Source organism: Camellia sinensis, chromosome 2, assembly GCF_055761805.1.
Source record: "Camellia sinensis isolate YWXY chromosome 2, ASM5576180v1, whole genome shotgun sequence".
NCBI classification, from domain to species: domain Eukaryota; kingdom Viridiplantae; phylum Streptophyta; class Magnoliopsida; order Ericales; family Theaceae; genus Camellia; species Camellia sinensis.
In genome coordinates, this window is record NC_138962.1 from 217,832,241 (window position 1) to 217,856,158 (window position 23,918).

Genomic DNA, 23,918 nt, shown 5'->3' on the forward strand with positions numbered 1-23,918 from the left:
GAATCACATCCAATTCAACTTTCACAAATTCCAATTCTAATTCTATGTATTTGGTTGATGAACCCTACACAAACAAATTGAAAAAATATAAACTTTAATCTTCAAAAAAAAAAAAAAATGGAGGAGCCGATTAGATTATTAGGGTTTTTTTTTTTTTCTTTTGTTTTGTTTGTTATAGTATAGGTGAGTGAGAGAAGAAATGGACGGTTAGATTTGAAAGAGAAAAAAAAAAATTAATTTAATGCGGGCGGGTTGGGCGGCATCAAACCCGTAACTCGCCCGCAACCCGAAATTTATATAAAATTCAAACCGCACCCTACCCTAATGTGTTTGCAAAACCGCCCACATGCGTGCGGTTCGGATCGGGTAGGGCGGTTTGGGCGGGTCGGATGACCCTATGTCCAGCCCTAGGAGAGAGGGAGTACCATACCTTGAGAAAGCGCTGATAGAGAGAGATGTAGAAAATTAAAGGTTATTTGGCAGGAAAGAATAAATTTATTTGTTTGCAGAGTCTCTAGGGCTCTTCAATTGTAGCCGGCGAAAATTTTTATAGTAAAGTAGCTAGCATAATAATCAGTCCATTTGAGGCCCAAAATTGGAGTTACATTGGCTAAAATGCCTAACAAGTCTCTTTTAGCTATTTCTTTGGAGATATTGTTTTTGGATTTTTTTTTGGCTAAAATAGTTATAAAAATATAAAATAGACTACAAAGTCAATAAGACAAAATGTCACATTTCATTTTTTTTCTCACAAAAGTAAAAAAAGGCAAAGAGTCCATCCCAAACGAAACTTTTTAGCCTCAAGCTAAAATAGTCAAAAAGTCAAAAAATCAACCCATATCCCAAACGAAGCCAAAATGTCATATTAAATCCATAATTATTTTACTTTTTATCTCATAAATATTACATCTAAATACAAAAAATAAATAAATAAATAACAAATTTCTTAAATACAAATATTACTACTAAAATAGTCAAAAATTAAAATAACCTACTAAAATAACCAACGTCCTAAACGCCCATAATAAATAAATAGGATAAATTACCAATAGATCCTACTTTTGAGACTTACCTATTAAATCCTATTTTAACAATTTCTCTTATTTCTATGAATAAATTTACAATAATAAATTTATCAATCAAGACGTATAGATAAATGGAGATTTTTTTTAAGGTCCCTGATATTAAGATTTTATAGCATAAAAGACACCCAATATTTTCATAATGTCTAAGATTCCTCAACATCGATCTAGAGAAAATTTGATCCAGATAATTTCTCTGGACTTTCCAAAAAAAATTCAATCCAGAGAAAATTTTACACATCTTCGACACCAATTTTCTCTGGACACATCACAGAGAAAATTTTACACATCATAGAAAAAATTTCTCTTGACGCATTACAGAGAAAAATTGACACATCTCCAACACCAAATTTCTTTAGACACATCACAGAGAAAAATTTACACATCACCAACACCAAATTTCTCTGAACACGTCACAGAGAAAATTTTACGCATGTCCAACACCAAATTTCTCTAGACACATCACAGAGAAATTTTACATATCTCCAATACCAAAATTCTCTGGACACATCACAGAAATTTTTTTACATATCACAAATACCAAATTTCTCTAAACACATCACAGAAAAAATTTTATACATCACCAACACCAAATTTCTTTAGATTAATTTTCTCTGGACTCAAATAAAAGTCCAGAGAAATTCACTTTCAAGATCACAAAAAAAACAAAAACACATATTCAGGTAAGAGAGGTGATTCAACCCTTTGGGTAGATGTATTGAAGTATTTTGGTGAACTTGGAGAAGATTGCTCAAAAGAAGTCAAGGAATGTTTGGTTGTTGAGAAAGTATAGGAAAGCTAACAGAAACTAAAATTAAAAAAACTTTTCAAATTTTCCACGAACACTACTTCAGTTAGTGAATCTAAAATGACAGACATTAAGCTCGAAGATTTTTCCTTTTTCCTTTTTCTTTTCTAGGCAACCAAACACAGACCAAAGCTGAATTCTCCGAGGAGAAATGTTAACCTGAGCAGCTCGAAGATTGATATGAATAGCCTTATTCGATTCGGATTCTCAGTAAAATTAAAGTTCTGCAACCTTAGAATCGAAGCTGAATCGAGCAACAATTGGCGAAGCAGAATCCACCGAAGAAGAAGAAGAAGACGAAGAGAGCGGAGAGACAGAGGCTATAGCGAACTCAAGCTGTTTGTGTTTTTGCTCCACTGCTTCCTCCATTGCTACGTTCTTCAAGCTCATACCTGAAAATTGCTATATGCATATATATAGAGAGAGGTTGAGTGAGAAGAGAGAGTAAATTAGGATTTTTGTAGAAAGAGAAGAAAAGTGGCAAGTTTTGAAGAGAGAAGAGCAGAAAGAAAAGGAAGAGAGGGAGAGGCGGGTTTGATTTGAGATAACCAAATTTCTCTGTGATATATGTGTGTCAGGGGTAAGGGAACCTTACACATCACAAAATAATATTGTGGATCTTTTCTATTACTAAAAATGGGAGAGAGATCTAGACTAATTTTCTCTAGATAAATAAGTCCACTTAAGAGGCCTGATTCGCATGTGTCCCTAGAAAAGTTTGTATCTACAGGCTACAATCATCTCTATCACATGAATTTGGGTCTGTCACATGAATTTGGATCTAACCATATCTAACCGGCAAGTTGCAAAATGAAGTAAATCAAGGCCCATATTTTTCAGTTTTGAGGGCTAGAAGCCCAGTTTATTTTATTTTTTTTTAAATTTCCATAATATAAGCCCAAATATGGTGAACAGGCCACAAAATTTGTTTCATTGAGCCTGAGAAGAGTCCAGATGTCCAGAGAGAGAGAGACACAAACAGTCCGGTTCATATATTCTAAAGCATCCCAGCCTAGGATTCAATTACAACCCATGTGAGAAGATTTAATCATTAATATATATATATATATATATATATATATATTTACTAGTTTTTTCTTTTTATTATTTATAACAGAGAGAAATAGAGAATGAAAAGTTGCATAGCATAACAATAGAAATCGAACCCAAATTGAAAACTAAGGCATTACTACTATTGAATTTGAACAAAATTCGGAAGAAAAATTAACTTCAATAAGGAGATACATTACTACTAAGGCCAAGTTTGACAAGATTGAAAAAAGACAAAAAGTCAAAAAGTCACTATCCTATTTAAGTCACATCATCTTATTTAAGTCACATCACCTCTCTAACACATCACTTCAAACCCAACCCATATTTCATAAAAAGTCAAAAAGTGCACTTGTTTAGTCTTCCCAAACTAGGCCTAAAATCATGAATAATCTCCATTTTGTCTTTTTATTTTGAGCAGAGCTAAAATTATAGACAAATTTAAAAATTCAGCACATTTTTTTTTTGGTTGTATTTATTGAATTATTTTAAGAATTCTTTACAAAAATTTTATTTTTAAGTATATCCAAATTAAGTACCTTTACAAAATAAAAAATATTCTAAAATAAAAAATATAAATTGAAAACTTAAAAATTATTTTTAAAAACTCAAAACGAATGAATGTGTGTGCAATTAAAAATTGAGAAAATTAGTCTAGGGTCCCTCTCCCACTTTTCGTAATGGAAGAGATCCACAAATTTTTTTTTGATGTCTAAGGTCCCTAAACATATCACAGAGAAGTTTGACCTTATCAAATCAAAACTCATCTCTCTCTTTCTCTCTCTCTTTAAACTTCTCCATTCTCTCTTAGACCTGTCCAAATCTACTCCCTCTCCTCCTCTGATCGGCTCTCCATTGTAGCGTTCGCTGCGAGCTCCAAAAGGCTGTTGCCGCTGAGGAAAATGACGACGAACGGCCGGTTAACGGCCCGCCGCCGCCGCATTGCCACCATTATCGCCGTAACTCAGTTCCGACACCACCGGTGACACACCTTCTCTGTCGTCGGAAACCTCCGCCATCTTGGATCTACCACTATTGCACTGCTTTGTTTTGGTAAGAAGAACTTCATGCAATCTTTGTTCATGTTCTTCCTTTTAATTTCGTATTTGTCGCATGCATTCCTTTAAAGAACCATTTAAATGCGAAGCTCGATCTTCAGCTGTAAGCTTCAAAAGTGTGACAGATTCTAGATGATTTTTCAGTGCCAAAGCTTCTGCCTCAGCCTTTTCCCAACCTACAGCCTCTTAGTCCACACCCATCCCAATTGCCTGAATTTTCCTTTGACAGCATACAAAAATTCTATAAAGAGAATGAGTTTCTCACAGAATGTTTTGATCAGGCCTCTGCTTTGAACTGAAATTTCTCTGGGTTGGTCCAGAGAAATTCTCTAGTTTGAACTGAAATTTCTCTGAGTTGGTCCAGAGAATTTCTTTAATTTTGATTAAAAATTTCTTTGGATTGGCCTCTGGTATTAAGATTTTTCAACATAGAGTTTGTCATTTATCTTATTTCCATTGTCAACCTCTATGTCATGTTGCATCTCTAAACTAGCCCCTAATGTTGAATTGCAAGCTTTGCCCTTCATGATCATTTCCTTCCCAGAATTGTCATTAATCTATTCTCAACATTTTCAACTCAGAGAATTTCTCTGGACTAATTTTCTCTGGATCAATTTTCTCTAGATCAACTTAAGGGACTTTAGACATTATGAAAATATTAGATGTCCTTTATGCTTTAAAATCTTAATACGAGGGACCTTAAAAAAAAACCCTTAAAAATTTTGGTAGTTATTTGAAAAACATTAATAAGGAAGGGAAAATAGTATAATTTTTAAAATTTGAAGGGCATGAGTGTAATTTACCAAATTACCATTATTCATAAATTAATATAAAGAAGAAAAACAAATTTATTAATTAAAGAAAAATAGAAAAAAAAGCTTCCTTCTTGAAAATCTCAGATCCCCCCTCAACCTGTAATCGTCGTCTCTCTCACTCTACAAGAAATGCTTTCGATCTCTTCGAAAAACCCTAACTTTCTCTCTCCGATCTAATTAATTTTCTCTCTTTATATATACATATATATACAAATCGAAGATGTATATGGCATATGGATGGCCAGAGGTCATCCCTCTCGAATCTGGTCCCTGTCCTTCTTCCGAGCGGATCATCTACCTTAAACTCACCAATCGCCTCTTGCTCGTTGTCGCTCCTTCTCATTTGGAGCTCTGGAGCTCTTCTCAGGTCTCTCTCTCTCTCTCTCTATATATATATATATATGTGTGTGTGTGTGTGTGTGTGTGTGTGTGTGTGAGTTCGATATTACTTATTGATTTGCGTTGGTGCATTGTGATGAATTTGAATTTTTGAATTTGATGTTGTTTGGAGAGTAGTTTAGGATATTGATATTTTTATGAATTGAATTCAGCACAAGGTGAGACTGGGGAAGTACAAGAGAGATTCAGATTCGATTCAGAGAGAAGGAGAGAATATACAGGCCGTTTGGAGTCCGGATGCCAAATTGATCGCTGTTCTCGTAAGTTGTGATCTTGCCCCTTGCAATGTACTCCTATATATATATATATATATTTTGGTTCTTAATTATTATGGATTACATTATAGTCTTTATGATTTATTGTGAATTGTGATAGCTCTTGTGCTGCTAATATAGATACATGTTGAAAATGTTAAAAATGTGGTTGTGCACTAGTGAGTTGATACGTTGAAATAATGTTTAGATGGATGAGAATCTAGCTTTATTGATCACTGCTAGTGGAAAGACTGTCTTGCGTGCTACAATACTTTGAAACTCATCTGAAGTAAGATGGGTGGAACTTTTTGGAATGAGGGTTGAAATTTATTTCCCATTTTTTTTTGGTCTTACATTGAATGGTGGTAATAATGGAGTGGATGCCATTAGCTGGTTATTGTTCATTCTCTGGTCAGTACAATTGGGTTTGACTTTTCTTTATGTCATAAATGTTTCATATTGGTCCAAATGACAATTGTATGGCCAAAAGTGCAATCCATGCTTGTGGTAATAATTGTGATTGTTGAATTCAAATGCATTTCATAATCTAATATTATTGAAATTTAGTTTTAAAAGATGTAACGATGCCTTTTCGTTGATTGCCTTCTTTTTGCAGACCTCTTCTTCCTATCTTCACATATTTAAGGTCCAGTTCACAGAAAAAAGAATACAAATTGGAGGGAAGCAGCCATCTGGGTTGTTTCTTGCAACTATTTCTCTACTTCTCAGTGAGCAGGTGCCATTCTCAAATAAGGAATTAGCAACGTAAGTAAATCCATAATTCTTTTATTTGCTGATTGTTGCATGTGGGTCATGAGTTCAACTATCTGCTATAGTTATTGTTTTCCAAAAGCACCACCCAATCATCAAAAAAGCAAGGGCACAGTTGCAAGCTCTGTGTTTCATCAGGGATTGTTCATGTTCAGGGTGGGTGGGGGGTGGGTCAAGGGGTATCTTATGTTTTTATTTTAGAGCTTCGAGTGACTTTTGAAACTAGCTTTAGTGATTCCTGGCCCCAATAGGTTAATCTATTTTAAGGATTTATTCTTTCCTTTCAAGACAACTCTCCGTTTTGACAAATTTGAGCAATGTACATAAACTCAAGGATTTATCTCTTAGCCTTCTTTGTGATTTCTATATGGTCATTGCCAATTTTGTTGCTAGAGGTTTGTGGCATTCTTCAAAAATCACTTAAAAGGTTGAGCGGTTGAGAAAGCTCAGGGACTGTGTTGATATGAGGTTTCAAAAAGCACTCACCATGTACCAGCTCGGTACCTCTGAGAGTGTCAGCCCAGCACAAAATTAGCCCCTTTTGGTTCATTTTTAGGTACTTTAGGGAAGCATCTTGGGCACATTCAAACTCTGTTTATGCAATCCAGATATCAAAAAGCTTGGAGACTGTGCTTTCTTCTCCAGCTGGTTTCAACACCAAATACATAGTCTTTTTTGAGTTATGGCCATTTTATCCTCAGGAGGTAACGATGAGTGGTTTTCATAAAATGCTCATAGCTCTTTTGTTTGAAATCGGATTGAAGCTCATTTTTTATGCACGCAAAGCTCTTTCAAGGTACTAAAGAATGGTGGAAACCAATTTTGAAAAATGAGTAGTTTTGCACATAAAATGATGGGCTAAAGTAGACCTTTTTGGGGGGGCTCTTGGGGGTATTTTGTCATTTTGCATGTTTCACTTTTTAGCCAATTTCTAGCCTAGAGAACTGTTCCAAAGGGCATTACAGTTTAGTTTTTGTGGGTTGTTTGGATGCACAGAAAGAGTAACAGTTTTTAGCAAAGAAAAGCAAAGTTTTGGGGACTGTGAATAGTAACAACCGTATTTTAAGTCTTGGTGTTCTGCCGGTGCCATGATTGAGTGGTTGAAGGAAAGATATTGACATAGTTTTGGAGGTGTTTGGTGTGTGGGAGTTCAGGAATATGGTTCTGGGACTTTTGTGAAGTGCCGTCTTTAAGGTTTTAATTGTTAGAGAGAAGGAGACTTAAGTGTAGGGAAAGTACTAGGGATATGAAAGAAGAGGCTTATGGTGTAGGGAAAGAACTAGGGCTATCAAAGAAGTATTTTTGGTTGGAAAATTGATGAAATTAGTGGCTAATAGTGATTGAATCAGAAAATGTTGCTTTCAAAAAGTAAGGGAAGGAGGACAATTTTCATTATGAGATTCCCTTCAGGCATTGCACCTCGGGTTAAAATTGCATTGAACGATCCCCTAAGGCTTCAAAAATATATTTCACAGATATTCATTGGAAGCGTTGTGTAGCTTTCTTTATATAAATTTCTTGGTAATCTAGACACAATTGTGCTTTAGACTCCATGTTTGGAAGCTTATAGACTTTGACTAGTAAAACATTTATTAACCAATAAAAATTCCAAAACCATAAGTTGATCAACACATAGTAAGACTCATGGACCTCCCTTGTTGAGTATATGTAGAAACTTATGAAAATATACGTGGATCTCAAATCATATGAGAACATATACAAAATTGGACCAGAGTTATATAAAAAAGAAGCCTTAAACTATGACCAAGTTGATTCTAAAATGCAACAAGTGGGTAGAAAGGTGATAGCCTTGGCCATGAGCAGTTTAAACAAGTGGGTAGAAAGGTGAAAGAGAAGTGTGATGATTGCACCAGCTTTGAGGAAATTCAACTGAAGAACCAAGAAAACTTGTGACAGAGGTGATTTGTGAGATTCAAAAGGTTAAAAAGAGAAAGGGAGGAAAAACATCATCTAGGAAGGAAAAGGAAACTCAGAAGGCTTCAATGTACGGTTAATTATGATGAATATAAGGGGAGGGGTCTATAGTTTGGAAATGGCAGTGTTTTAAAAAGCTCTAGGCGCATCGAGGCGCCAAGGTCACCTGGAGTCTAAGCGCGAGGCAAGGCGCGCGCCTCACCAAAGCGAGGCGCAAGTTATAAAAGTTAAGCAAAATATTAATATAACACAATTTTCAACATAGAAAGTATTTAATATGTATATTATTAATTTTTTTAATAAGAAGAGCAGAAATGATGAAGAAAAAAATAATTAATTTTTTTAATATATATATTATTTTATTTATTTATTATATTTTTTACATAATGTGTTTTAATTAATTTTTATTTTATTTTATTTTACATACATATATATTTTTTTTATTACTATGAATAAGTATATATTATATTTTATATATTATATAAGTATATTATATATTATATATTATATAATAGGTATCATATAATGTATTATATATATATAAATCAAGAGAGAGAGAGAGAGAGAGAGAGAGAGAGAGAGAGAGAGAGAGAGAGAAGGCGATCAGCGAGAGAGATCGCGATCGTGAGCCAGACAGAAGCGAGAGAGAAGACGACGAAAGAAGAGAAGAGAAGAGAGGAGAAGAGAAGACGAAGCAGAAGAGAAGAAGCAGAGAGAGAAGAGAAGAAGCAGAGACGAACCTGAAGAAGCTCAGATCAGTCGATTCGAAGAAGCTCACCAACAGATTTGTATTGTATAAGAGTTTTAATCCTATGTGGCTGGTACATAAACACAAAACAGGTTAGCCCTAGCCGAAGTGCACGAAGCATGCGCTTTCAGCCTAGGTGAAAGGCGCGCGCCTCAGCGCCTTATGTGCGCTTCTCGCAATGCGCCTCGCTTCGTCTACTTCAAGCGCCAACCTTGCGCCGCGCCTCGCCTCGCTCAGCACTTAGGCGCGCTTTTTAAAACACTGGGCAATGCAGTAAGAGGGATAAGGATAGTGTTTGGTTGAGGATGGTAAATTACCTATAAAAGCCTATTAGAGCTTTTTTAGGCATTGTGGCAGTTCAAGGAGAAGCATCTGAACATCAAATTTGTTGTGGCTATTGGGAATTGTGGAAGTAAATGGAAATCGACGTCTCTTTTATGCCTTTCCTTTTTCTTCTCTTTATTTTTCTTGATTATATAAGTGTTGTGCCTCCTCCTCATCATGTTCTCTAGTACAATTTTACTTTGTTGCTGATAAGAAAGGACAAGATGTCTCAGTGGGCTCTGCCTTGAGACCTACCAACTTCCAGTTTTTCTGCTTTTAAAATTAATTTTTTTTAAAGCTTCTTATGGCTCATATCATGCATATGACCCATGCACTCTGTCCTCATTTGACGGTCTTTTGTGGATTGTACTTCTCAAATCTCATAGCAAAGAGAAATAATATAGTGAAATTTGTCTGAAATTCCAATTATTGTAGCCATTCTGTTTGGAAACATGTTGAATTTTAACTTGACATTATTCACTCTGGTTTATTCTAATGCTGCATTTAGTATCAAATTTCATTATGCAAAATATGTTGGCTGTTTTGCTTATTAACTATTGATCTTACAGTAATTTTTTTCCCTTCCCCCGGATTGCAGGAGCAATATTGTTTGTGACAGCAAGCACTTACTAATTGGACTATCGGATGGATCTTTGTACAACATATCTTGGAAGGGGGAGGTAATACGAATGTGGTGGACACTATCAGTTTTGATCAGTTTTTAAATGCAATGTAATGCAGTATATTTGCTATACAGCATAGACATTAAATTCTTTTAGCACAAATAGTGAGTAGTATCTTGCTTCTTTTTTTATATCAAGAGAAAAATGGACATTTTTTGCACATGATTTTAAAATTTGGTTCTTGTTACTGTTTGATGCAGTTCTATGGGGCCTTTGGACTTCACTTTTACTTACAAGATGGCAATGAAGCTACTAAATTATCATATTCTCCAGACAATGGTCTTGCTTCCAAAGGGGTTCAAGGAGCTGTCATGCCCAGTCATTATTTGTTCCAAAGGTCTGCCATCATCCAGCTGGAGTTTTCCCTGCCCCTAAGATTGCTATTTGTGATATTCTTAGAAGGCCAACTGGTCTTATGTTCTGTAAGTAAGAAAGGTTTAAAGCAAGCCGAGTCTATTAAAGCAGAAAAGCTGTTGGGGTCTGGTGATGCTGCATGTGCCTCCGTATGTTCAGAGCAACAAATTCTCGCTGTTGGTACCAGAAGAGGTGTTGTTGAGTTATATGATCTTGTGGATTCTGCATCACTTATTCGATCTGTATCTTTGTATGACTGGGGGTATGCTTTTGCAGTTATTAGTTAAACTTAAAAATATGTGGCGTTTCTGCATTATTACGAGATTTCTCTTCTTATTACATATTACAACTATTTCCACAGCTATCTGAAAATGATACTAACCGCCACAAAGGTTCCTAAAATAACCTATCTCTTCCTTAGTTTCTGGTCTAATACTTGCACTTCTTTAATTATTCAGCTAAGCTGACTGCTTAGTTGCCCCATGCCTAATACTTTTGAGTCTTTGATGACTTTTCACTTCAAAGAGGGTCAAGACTTGATAATCAACGCTATGGGCTTTATTCTCTACAACTAGCCATGCACGTGTGTGCAAGAAGATTTAAAGATTCTTCATTCAACAAGGAGAAAGAAGAAGGAAAAGGGGAACAATAGAACTAGGGGGACAGCCTTAGAAACTAAGGGTCACTACATATGATGTATCTGGTGGTGGGCTTTTAGCTATGGAAAGTTTCTAGGCTTAGAGTTCTAAAAGATGGAGGGCAGCTTTGACTGTTTTAGATGGAAAAAGGGTGACAATTGGCTTGATTTTCAGAAGTATTTGGTTGTTGGGTCTTAAGAAGTGGTCCCAAAATGTTCCAGGAAAGCATTTATTTTATGATATTTTGGTGTGACAATAAAAGCTGAAAGGCAAGGACAATGGTTGGCGGCAATTTAGGCTTGATTAGGTAAGGTTCTTGTGCCTGAGATTTGCACTGTTTTAGGGCTGTGAATAGTAACCCAGGAATAAATGTTTTGTGAAAAAAGAAGAATCGGAATAACCCCCTAAGGTAAGGTTTCACAAAGTATCACTGAAAGCGACAAATGTTTTACATCAAATTTCAAGAGAACTCCATAGAATAGATATATACGTATTTATAGAGTGCTGGGTTCTCCTAATTCTATTAGGACTATGATTCCAAAATTAAGAAGCTTTGACTTGTTACAAATTTACAATATTCTATAACTAATAAAGACTCCATGTAAGACTCAAATAACAATATTTGACCCATGGGTAAACTGTAAAATTTTTAAAATAACAAAATACTCCAAGCTATTAATGACCAATAAAAACCAACAGCATTCTAACATACAAAATTAAGTATATGAAAAGGATACAAGATTAAGTATGTGAAAAGGATGCATATATGGAAAAGGAGTACCTTTGGAATGTTGTGTGATTGACATTTATGTATCAAATTGAGTAGAAATTGTCGGACAGCCACGACATAGCATGCCTCCAGAATTCGTAGTGCCAAGTGATCAAAAAGTAACTTTTTTCATAAAATGAAGTTCAAAATATTACAGAGTGCTTAAAGAGTGGTAAAATAAAAGATGGTTCAGTAAAATGAACGATAAATGTATTTTTTTGGAGGTCACCAGACTCATCTCATTGTGAGAAGCAGTGGTGAAGTTGAAAGCAGTTTGGTCAGGATAAATCAAGGCTATTTGCTGGTTTTTGAGGAGTGATATGATTAAGGTCAAGGGACTTGTAAGGTTGAGGGGAAGATGAGAAAGAATGTGGATTAAGGAAACAGGAAAAACACTGTTGATTAATGATCAATTGGAAATTAGATAGGTGGATTGGTTGTACAAGATTCAACACCAAGTATCTGGTATTGAGCCTTACTGAGCTGACTTAAGATTGGCTTTGGTTTTTTTTGGTTATCCTTGTTGTGGTTGAATTAACCAGGTCCTTAAGAGGTGCAATTTTTAGGCCATGCCGAGACATCTAACTCTATTTAATTTGAGACTGTTGTAATGCCTCCTTCCAGGGGCTTTGCTGTCATTTTTGGTTCTTCCTTAGAATCTCCTTCTCTACATACATTCCATTTCTGTCTTTTACATTAAAGTCTTTACTTTGTAAGAGTAGTTTTAACCATTGTTATGCTCTTATGATTTATATTTTGATGATAAATCATTTCTATGTGGCTTCTACTATGCGTGGCTTACTTTGTACTAAACTTTTTGCAGTTTTATTAGACATTTTGACCAACCTTGATGAAGTATAGCATATTTTGTAGTTCATGCAGAAGTCAGTCTTGTATACTTTGATGGGTGAATGACTCAAGTGTCTTGCTTGTGATTTTTTGTGCAGATATTCAATGGAAGATACTGGTGCTGTCAGTTGTATTGCATGGACACCTGATAATTCTGCTTTTGCAGTTGGGTGGAAGCTAAGAGGACTTACAGTTTGGTCCGTCTCTGGGTGTCGTTTGATGTCTACCATTCGTCAAATTGGTTTAAGTTCTGTATCTTCTCCAGTGGTTAAGACAAATCAGGATTGCAAATATGAACCTATGATGGGTGGCACCTCACTGATGCACTGGGATGAATATGGATATAGACTTTATGCTGTTGAGGAACGTTCTTCGGAGAGAATCATTGCATTTTCTTTTGGCAAATGTTGCCTGAACAGAGGAGTTTCAGGCACTACGTATACCCGTCAAGTTATCTATGGTGAAGATCGACTGCTCATTGTGCAGTCTGAAGACACTGATGAGCTTAAGATTTTGCACCTTCACCTTCCAGTTATGTGGATTTTGTAATCATAATGATTGATTCTTCTCATTCTTATTCTTGTGCAATATGAATATTGCTAACTTAGTTTTGCTTTGAACTAGGTTTCTTATTTATCCCAAAATTGGCCAGTTATGCATGTGGCAGCTAGCAAGGATGGGATGTACTTGGCTGTTGCTGGTCTTCATGGCTTAATATTGTATGATATACGATTGAAAAAGTGGCGAGTATTTGGTGATATTACCCAGGAACAAAAGATTCAGTGCACAGGCTTGTCATGGCTGGGGAACATTGTTGTTGTCTGCAATTACATTGATTCTTCTAACACGTGAGCAATATATAGATGTTTTATTTGTTGGTAGTTGAAACTATGTATATATATACATTTACGTCATATACTTGTTGCTTATAATTTGCTTTATTGCTGTAACCAAGTGTCTCTAAAATTATTTAGTATCATATATGTATCCTTATCTTTTGTTACGAGATGAGAGTTTGAGACGACATATTGACAAGAATATCTCAATCAGACACTTAGGATTAAGATTTTTTTTTTTTTCTGTCTCTAGCAAATAGCATTGATAGAATGGAAAGAGTAAAAGGATTAATTTATTTGCATGCCAGTTAACGCTTAACAAGTCAATTAGTTTGATTTGTGTTCAGTATTGGATTATTCAGATCTGACCAATAACTGGTAATAAATGGCGAGATTCAAATACGAAAAAACAGCAGCAGACGTGGGGTTTTATATATCCATCATCCAACTTCAGCATGAACAACATTATAGTGATATCCAAGTTTCATTTCTTTATCATCTAGGAATGCTATTAAAAATTATTTGACCATTAAAAAGAAGAGGGATTTTAGAAACATAATCCATATCAAGTTGACCTAAAAACTATGTTTCATGGATTCATATAAAAAGTAAAATCGTCATTGATGTGTGAACATGTACATGTATGTATCTGTATTTATCAAAAAAAATGTACATGTATGTATCTGTCTTATTGGATTTTAGATGGAACTTTATCATTTAAAACTATGCAAGTGTTAGATTCAGATGTTTATTGTAAAGATCTACCAAAATTTATTTGAATTTTATGGAAGTTAAGTTTGGTAAGTGCATGATCCATTTTTTTTTTTAATAAAATCTCTAGTATTTAAAGAATCTTCTTGTTCAAAATTTGCAGAATACATAAAAATGCTTACACATGTTGAGCTTTGAATACATAAAAATTCTTACACATGTTGAGCTTCCCAGCAATTAGATTCCATCTTGGGAATGTTGCTTGTTATTGACATCCTTGCCTCAACAAAAGAGAACCTATTTAAGCTTTTATATAAGCTCTAGATTCATCTTCTAATTGTGCTGATTAATCAAATAGAAAACGTAATTGAAGGTGCACTTTGAATAGTGTTATTAGTTCTTTAGTTTTAGTTGTTTTGGTTTTGTTCCTTCTGGGAGGACAATTTAGCATTTAAAACTAGTATTTAATCTTTTGCAGTTACGAGTTGCTTTTCTACCCTCGATATCACCTCGACCAGAGCTCTTTACTTTGTAGGAAACCATTGCTTGCGAACCCAATGGTGATGGATGTTTATCAAGATTATCTACTTGTTACTTATCGCCCGTTTGATGTCCATATATTCCATGTGAAGTTATCTGGTGAACTGACACCTTCTAGTTCTCCGGATTTACAGGTAATGTTTTAACTCTCTCTCTCGTATGATTTGTTTAGGAAGAAACTGATATTTTCTTGTGGATGCTTATTGGCTTCTTAAGTTTTAAGTTGCACTTAGAATGAGAGTTTTGTAATGAATAATCATTCTTCATGCGTTTTTAAGTGATAAAATGACAAACAGCTTTCTACAGTACGAGAGCTCTCAATCATGACTGCAAAGAGCCATCCTGCCGCAATGCGTTTTATCCCTGATCAGCTTTCAAGGGAGCACGTCTCCAAAAATCAAATCTCAACTCCGTCTGATTTGTTAGGCAAAGAACCTGTGAGGTATGCACTTATCCTTAAAAATGATGTATAGAATTTTTATCTGCACCACAGATTCACAAACTACTGATGACTGACTGTTCTTTAGATGTTTGATATTGAGGGCCAATGGGGAACTTTCACTTCTCGATTTGGATGATGGGAGGGAAAGAGAGCTGACTGACTCTGTTGAATTGTTTTGGGTTACCTGTGGTCAATCAGAGGAGAAAACAAACTTGATTGAAGAGGTTTCATGGTTAGATTATGGCCACCGAGGGATGCAGGTAATAGTTTTCTTTGGCTAATTCATTCTTCATTTTTAGTGTTCTCTTCTATTTTACTCGTCTGATGCATCATTACAGGTTTGGTATCCATCTCTAGGTGTCGACCCGTTCAAGCAGGAAGATTTCTTGCAGGTACATATGCATATTATGGTTAAATGAATTTGTTTTTTTGGTGCAAATCAGATTTTTCCAATTTATCAGTTTGTTAGTTTGTGCATGTCTTTATCATGTAATAGTGTAGAACTTTTTATATTCCTTTGGGATTTCATCTGTTAGAATCACAGGAAATAGAAGAAGGACCCATTTTGGTATATCTAGATTTCTTTTGCTGTCCATTTTATAAGTCATCAGTTGGCTTAGTCAGTCAGCATCTCTGGTGGTGGTTTCACTTCTTCAGGACATTAGCAATACTTGGTTCTTTTTCAATTTATATGCTTACTACTCTGTTTCTAATGCAAATAGTGTTGGTTATGCCTTTTATCTCTGTCCATGAATTTCCATTGGATAGTCTTTAAGTTGTCAGGTGGACTGGATTAAACAACCTAGTATCATTTACATATTTAAAGTTGATCATTCTTTAATTGTAGAATTATATTCATTGGATTTTAATGCTGATCTGATTATCTGGGTCATGTAATCTGAGACGGTCAAGTAACTTGACATTAATTTTCAGTTGGATCCTGAATTGGAATTTGATCGTGAGGTTTACCCTCTTGGTCTTCTGCCAAATGCTGGAGTTGTTGTTGGTGTTTCCCAGAGGATGTCTTTTTCAGCATGCACAGAGTTTCCATGTTTTGAGCCAACTCCTCAAGCACAAACTATATTGCATTGCCTACTCAGACATCTTCTTCAGGTACCATTGAGTTTGTAATATTCTGTGAGGAAATCGTCAACTCTTAATACTTTGTAGAGATTAATCAAGCTAAAAATGCTGTATTTTCCTAAAAATATGTTTAGTACTGCTTAGTGTTAAGGTCTTACTGCTTTAGTAAGCATGACGGTCCTTTAACCAGATTTTGTGATCAGTTTGTTATGGCAGCATGGTGAATTCACACTATTTGTTATGTTTTGATTTTTACTTGTTTCTTATAAAGAATTCCCATTTCTGTTTCTGATATTGTGTTTGCCAGAGGGACAAGAGGGAGGAAGCTTTACTTTTGGCACAACTATCAGCGCAGAAGCCTCATTTTTCCCATTGCCTGGAGTGGCTTCTTTTTACAGTATTCGAAGCTGAAATTTCCAGGTAACTATATTATTAAGAAACTTATACCATTCTGAGCCTCGTAACTTTAAGCATCATTCATGTTTATTATAAATCATATTTGAAGATTCAACGAATGAAATGGCTTTGCTTGGTTGAGATGGTGCTGGGAATTATGTGAAGTTAAGCTGATGCTGAAGTGAGTGAGCTACTGAGCTTACCACCCTAGTTACTGTTCTAACTGAGAGGTCCACTGTTTCTGTTGATCTAAGCAACTGTTTGGTAAAAAATTTCCCTTTGTAGGGGGAGTACTTGTATATGATCAATCCTTGTAAATGTTTGTTATCAAGAAAATGTATGTCACGACCCCAAACAGCCCCTAGTAGTTTGGTGCCGTGATGGCCAGTAATCCGGGAATACCGAAGGCCAACTTACAAAATTCACACACAATCAGAGTATAAATATATGGGGCTCACATGTGCGGAAGCAATAATTTAAAATACAAGTGGTCCATAAGAGCAGTGTATAAGTCAAATGAAATGGCATACATCTTTACATAGCTTTAAAACTTGAATACAAATAAAATAAAGTACAAAATACATGTTACATCTTGATAAAAGGCTTCTCAAGCCGACATGTTCGAAATACTTAAGCTTCAAGATTGCCGACATAAACAAAACACTTGAGCTACAAATCATGGAACACAATCTTCAGGATTGCCGACCTCATTATAGCCGACATAACATACATACAAAACACACATCTCGGCGTAGCCGACTTCTTGCTTGTTACTTACATATATACATAGGGAGGGTGAGCTTGGATACTCAGTGAATGGTATAAGTAATAAAGGGGTTAAATGAATGATTCCTGAGGTCTTTTCAAAACAATACATAGTATATCCTTGTCAAAACCATACATATCATAGCTTGTACAAAATATGTGATAAATCTTGTTCATCAAACTTGATCTTACAAAACTTACATACTTAACATGCGTCAAATCTTATAACATAACCTCGGCATAACCTTGGTCCTTCAAAACTTACTTACTTACAAGACCCACGCGGTAAACCGCCAGTGGCAAAACAAGACCAAGCGCACAAGGGACCTATGTTACAAGAGCCCGTAGCCCTTTAACACTTGGATGCTGCGCAAGTTTAGAGTTCTCCAGCACAAGAGACCTATGTTACAAGAGCCCGTAGCCCTTTAACACTTGGTGAATGTCGTTAAAACAAAGCTTACTTGATACATTGCCATTCAAAACAAAGCTTATACTTGATACACAAAATAGGGATATCATTCATGCTTAACAAATACTTTTATCAAAACAAGGCAAAGATTTATCAAAATCTTAAGAACATAACTTTATTAAAAATACCACTCACATTAGTTCTTGGGACGTCGGGATCAAGGCAAAGGTCCAAGTCCTACAACACATGGCAAAGCATACTAAACATACTTCTCAAAACAAGTCTAACATGCGTGCAAATGATCTTGGGAAAACATGCTAGAAGTCAAAACACTGTTTTACATGCTAGGAAGACATGCTGGGTACCATCCAGGTCTTTGCTAAGGTCCCACACTTCCTGGCCGAGGTGTGGCTACCTAGGCTTCGGCTTGCGGCTGCATGCCGAAGTGCGCACAAGACAAACTAAAAGTGTAAGTGGTCATGCAAGGTAGGCCAAGATGAGATACGATGCTTGGCCTAAGTGTGAGGTCTAGGTAAGAGTGATCTCGGCGACTACACCTCGGGAAGTGAGGTCTGGAGATCTGGGTTTCCACCCGTGAAGAACAGGAAGAACATGAACATGAAGATCATGAAGAACATGAATGCTAAAATCATAACTTCTATATTACGAAAATTTGGGATTTCATGCTATGAGTCCGAAAACATGGACCTGGGTACCCATGCTAGAAAATCACGCGAAAACAAACACAAAAACATGGATCTAGGCATGAGCCTTCGGATCAAAACATGACTTTTTTTGAAGAACACATGAATGCTATTTTCTCTTTCTAAAACCGAACTTCAAAGCAATGCATGGCTTACAAATCATATTCAATCATGCAATGCAGTAACATAAACATAAAGAACGACAAGAGCAGATCAAGAATCCAACCTTAGAACACGGATCTAACGGTTCGATCTCTAGGAATCAAGCTTGGAAATCTATCTCTCCCTCAAGAACCCTTCTCCCTCCTCTAGAGCTTCTCTCTCTACTCTTCAAAACAAGGATATAGAAATGATAGGTTTTCTCTCTCTATCAGCTGACTTAACTCTCAGCTCGGACACGTGGCAACGACTGGTTGGTTCTCTTCAAAAAGGTGATAGGTTGACAAGACAACACTATGACAAAGTGTATCTAACAAGCTACTCGATGAGGCACTCCGGCAAGTGGTGACATCGGCTAACAACAAGACTTCGGCAAATAAGGTGACAATGACCTCGGCTAGGAAGGACAACACTTGACTAAGCTGTGCCACACCTTGGCCTAGATGTGCCACACCTCGGTCTAGGTCATACCACTCCAGGACAAGGTCACTCAGGTGCAAAGGTAACATCTCGGCCTAGATAATACACATCTCGGCCTTGGTGATTCACACCTCGGCCTAGATAATGACATCTCGGCCAATATGTCAAGGCGAAGATGGAGGTCAACAAAGGGGTTCCAAGATGCTTCTAGACTGAAGATGACCTCGGCTAGGAATGATCCAGGCTTAACACAACCTAGGCTTGGTATGACCTACGCTTAACATAACAGGGAAGGGGCAAAGCATGCAAGCAACACTTAGACACTTCACATAGCCACAAAACAAGGCATGGACCTTACTTAAGCAAAACAAGTCACAAATATACAAATGCAAGCTTAACAAGTCATAATAATACGGATGCTCATGAACATGACTAAGACATAAATGTGGGTTGTTACAATGTATCCATCTTGCTGTGATTGGGGTGAGAGGTATATCATATTTGGCATGGGATCTTGGGGTCTTGGGTGAGTGGGGGTATTTGGCTAGGGAGTTCTGCTGCTGACATTTTCTATTAACGTTTTTTGTTTTTCATATGCCTCCACCATGGGTTAGATTTTCATGTTTAAATTTTTGATTGGTTTTAACTACTTTCTTACAGGCAGAGTGCAAATAAAAACCAGGTCTTTGTTCCTAAGCATGGTACCAACTCCTCTCTTTTGGAGAAGACTTGTGATTTAATTAAGAATTTTCCCGAGTATTTTGATGTGGTGGTTAGTGTTGCAAGAAAAACTGATGGCCGACATTGGGCGGATTTGTTTTCTGCTGCGGGAAGATCAACGGAGTATGTGATTTCTCTTGATTTTACTTCATGTAAAGTGTGTTTCTAGTGGCTTTCTTGATTTTTCTGTTCTCTAGGTTGTTTGAGGAATGCTTCCAGCAGAGATGGTACCGGACAGCAGCTTGCTATATACTTGTAAGTACTAAATCATCTCGGTTGATTATGTTCAAGCTTTAGGGTTTGAGGAATTTCACAAATTGTCATTAGTGCCACCCCCCACCCCCCCCCCCCCCCCCAAAAAAAAAAAAAAAAAAAAATTTGTTCCGAATCTGAAAAGATTAAAGTTTCTTCTGTGACTCTCTGCTGTAAAGTTAGTCTAGTTACAATTTTATCTTCAGTATATTTACGTCTTTAACATGACATTAGTCTTAGTGAATTGATTGAATTGGTATTCAGTTCGTCTATAATTGGTTTAACAAATTGGAAGTGTTCAAGTCTACTAGATCAATAAGTTTCACAAGTACAAGTAGCAGGCAATAAGTGTGGAGTGTCCAATGTGGGTACTTCATTTAGAAGTGTCCATGTAACATAGAGGACAACTTATGTCCTGAAAAAGCTCGTATTTCAAGGAAGAAGTTCTAGATAAGCTAAGCTTCATTGCTTATCAACTTTTTAAAATCCCATTCTTCAATTCTAAATTGCTAATCTTATCTTGTACCACTTTTGCTGCCACAGGTGATAGCTAAACTTGAGGGTCCTGCTGTTAGTCAATACTGTGCTTTACGTTTATTACAGGTAACCACTGCTTATAGTTGCCATACTTGCCTTTTAATTTAATCTACTGTGTCAAATGCCTGAGGAGTTTGAAAATTGTGCAGGCAGCGCTTGATGAATCTTTATATGAACTCGCTGGGGAGCTGGTACAAGTTTTGATACAACTTTATGCCTCATTCAGTGAGATGGTTAATAACACCTTAATGGTTTTCTTCCAATTTTGATCTTTCTCCTTTATTCTCAGGTGAGGTTTCTGCTCAGATCTGGAAGGGAATATGAACCTTCAGCAACAGATTCAGACAAACTATCACCCAGATTCTTGAGCTATTTTCTTTTCCCTTCTAGTTACAGGAGGCAATCTTTTGACTTGAAAAGGTAATGTTCTCTTCCACTAACTAATTAGCGCATCATTGAAAGCTTGCAAAATTTTCATTTTAAGTGCTACAGATAGACATTTTATTATTATTATTATTTTTTGGGAGCAGCCCCTCATTCAAAGAGCAGAATGCACATGTTGCTTCTGTTAAGAACATCCTAGAAAGCCATGCTAGCTATTTAATGTCGGGGAAAGAGCTTTCCAAGCTTGTTGCTTTTGTGAAAGGCACTCAATTTGATCTAGTGGTAAGACAAACTCACATATCTGGTTTGTTATGGATTTCCGTTCCTGTGTGGTGATCTTAGGTTGTGTACATATTATCTTACTGCAGGAATATCTTCAAAGGGAAAGGTATGGAAGTGCTCGTTTGGAGAATTTTGCTTCAGGGCTCGAATTGATTGGGCAAAAGGTAACCTTTTGAAATATTTGTTGAAAATTTTGAGTCATTGATTTTATTCAAAGGTTGAGATTTACCTGTTTCTCCTTTGGTGTTTTGCATGAACTCGTAAGTTGTTTTAACCTAACAATTTGATTCATGGTTCATTGATATTTGTTAACCTGTGTAAGAAGTTCAAGAAATGATAGTCACATCTCTCTCTCCCTCTTTCCATGTGTTTGTGTCATGCTTGCCTGAAACTTAAATACACCACCATGAAGAATTTTCTTATTTGGGCTTTCATTAGTAGTAGCTTTATATTAGACTTCTCTCTGAAGAACGCAACAGTTATACTGAAAAAGAGGCGCGCTTGGAAGAATTCTTAAGCGCTACAATAAAACCAAATCAAGCCAAACCTTAAGTCCCATCAAATGGGATCAGCTACATGAATCCTTCTTCTCCAAGTGGCCCTATCAAAGGTCATTTCATTAGTCAAATTAAGTAGATCCATATCTCTACTTACAATACAACACTAGCCAACGTTAATCTAGGCTATCCCGTCCCCTAACACTTCTATCTACCGTTACAGTATCGCATCTCTTCACTATTGCCTCTGTTGGTCTCCGTTGAATATGACCAAACTATCTCAATCGATTCTCTCTCAACTTATTTACTATCGGTGCTACTCCTACCCATTCCCAAATACACTCCTTCCTAGTTCTGTCTTGTCTAGTCTTGCCATACATCCATCTTAGCATCCTCATTTCAGCCAAAATAAAGGAAACATATATTATTATTGACGGTTAAAATTGGCTACACTACTTGGAAAAATAGTCATAGATGCTGTCAAATCTTGAAAATGTAGTAGATTAATGCACAAAGCATGAGAGAATATTGCCTTCAGAGGCATGCACTGTTTTTAGAAAACCTTTTGACATGTTCATGTTTTTACCCAAATAAAAGTTTGAATATTATTAGTTGGATATTGTTTTCCTGACGATTGACTTGTCTCATATATTTCCAGCTTCAAATGGGCACACTGCAGAGTCGGTTGGATGCAGAATTCCTTTTGGCTCATATGTGCTCTGTCAAGTTCAAAGAGTGGATAGTTGTCCTGGCCACACTTTTAAGACGATCTGAGGTACAATTGCCATGGAAATATTTGCAGAAGGAAAAGTTTAATGATGTTTACATATCTTATTAGAATATGATGAAATGTGTTGTTTTTGTTCCGTTATGCTGCACAGGTTCTTTTTGATTTATTTCAACATGATATGCGGTTGTGGAAAGCTTATAGCGTGACTCTGGAGGTACATATATGTCTCTCAAAGATTTACTAGTTTACGGTGACTTCATCTACGTGCCTCACTTTTTTTTCTTGATGTACTCCTTTCCAGTCGCATCCGGCATTTGCTGAATATCAAGATTTGCTTGAAGCCTTGCAAGAGAAACTTTCATCTATGGCAAGTTTGGAAGAGAAATGAGGCGGAGGATTAGATTCTCTGAACCCTATTGGTTCAGGTTGACAACGGATTGAGTGCAAAACGATGCTACTCTTCTCAATTAGACATCTCCTTGGGAGAGTGTTAAAGATTCCATATGAATCACGTACAAATGAATGAGCAGTCATTATGTTCTGTTGAGCACGGGAAAGAGCAGATCGGGAAATCATGTCATGAGAGTGTGTAGGATTATAGGATACAACCATTCATCAACCATATATCTCTTGTCTAATTAAAGTCACAGATTGAAGGGTTTCTTTTGTAGATAGGCCATTTTTATAGTTTACAAGTAGTTTCTCTCACAATCTGTATCATTTCCCTGCCAATGTAGTATTGAGGTTTCTCAAATAATCCTCTCATCATGCTGTTTGTGGATATGACTTTGTGCAAATGGTTGTGTTCAAATATGATTATGTAGTTGTAGGACAAGATGGACCCAAGATCTTGTTTTTTTGTACACAATTTTATTCAATAAAATGAACACAATCTCTCTCTCTCTCTCACACACACAATGCATTTCAATGTGGTGGGAAATCTCAGAACACAAAAACTTTGACATATGATCATATCATGGCTCAGAGAGAATTTTAGGATAGAGGATCCAGTGCCAATTTATGTTGCTTTGTCCATGTCTCCATGCACTCTCACCAACATGGTGTGGGAATCTCTAACAAGGAAATTTTGAGGTACATCGTATGGCTGTGAGTGTATTAGGGATAGAGAAATTGTGCGACTGAGAGTGTATTGGGGACAAAATCCCTTGCTAATTTTTGTTACTACTGTTTAGTCTAACCATTTGTATAAATAGAAGGAAGCAGAAAGTTCACAAGGACAATGATTAATTGTAGGATAGGTTGGATACAAGATTTTGTCATCATCTGTCCACAATTTTATGCAATAAATGAAATTTTTGCAATCTAATGCTCTCTCTTTCTTTAGACAATTTTCAGGCAGGTTTCGATTGCCTCTTTATTTAAATTCCTACATTATGAGCCTTATAAAAAATTAAATTACAAAAAAGAAAACAAATAAATCAAAATAAAAAATTGTATAAATCAAAACGATGGAGCCCGCAAATACTCTTGATATTTATACACATTTAAAAAAA

The 23,918-nt window shown here is 36.2% G+C and overlaps 1 protein-coding gene across 1 annotated transcript; it reads left to right on the top strand.

Annotated features, from left to right (window-relative positions):
- The first annotated feature begins 4,844 nt into the window (after positions 1-4,844).
- LOC114257332 (uncharacterized) lies at positions 4,845-23,310 on the top strand. Its single transcript, XM_082917018.1, has 23 exons — positions 4,845-5,180; positions 5,365-5,472; positions 6,083-6,231; positions 9,843-9,924; positions 10,128-10,543; positions 12,636-13,068; positions 13,162-13,385; positions 14,563-14,758; positions 14,921-15,066; positions 15,152-15,326; positions 15,405-15,458; positions 16,000-16,179; positions 16,457-16,569; positions 19,663-19,845; positions 19,920-19,977; positions 20,518-20,577; positions 20,661-20,702; positions 20,801-20,931; positions 21,042-21,177; positions 21,264-21,341; positions 22,333-22,449; positions 22,556-22,618; positions 22,706-23,310. Exons 1-23 carry the CDS (start codon positions 5,034-5,036, stop codon positions 22,790-22,792), a joined length of 3,378 nt encoding a protein of 1,125 aa, XP_082773144.1. The 5' UTR covers positions 4,845-5,033; the 3' UTR covers positions 22,793-23,310.
- The last annotated feature ends 608 nt before the right edge of the window (positions 23,311-23,918 follow it).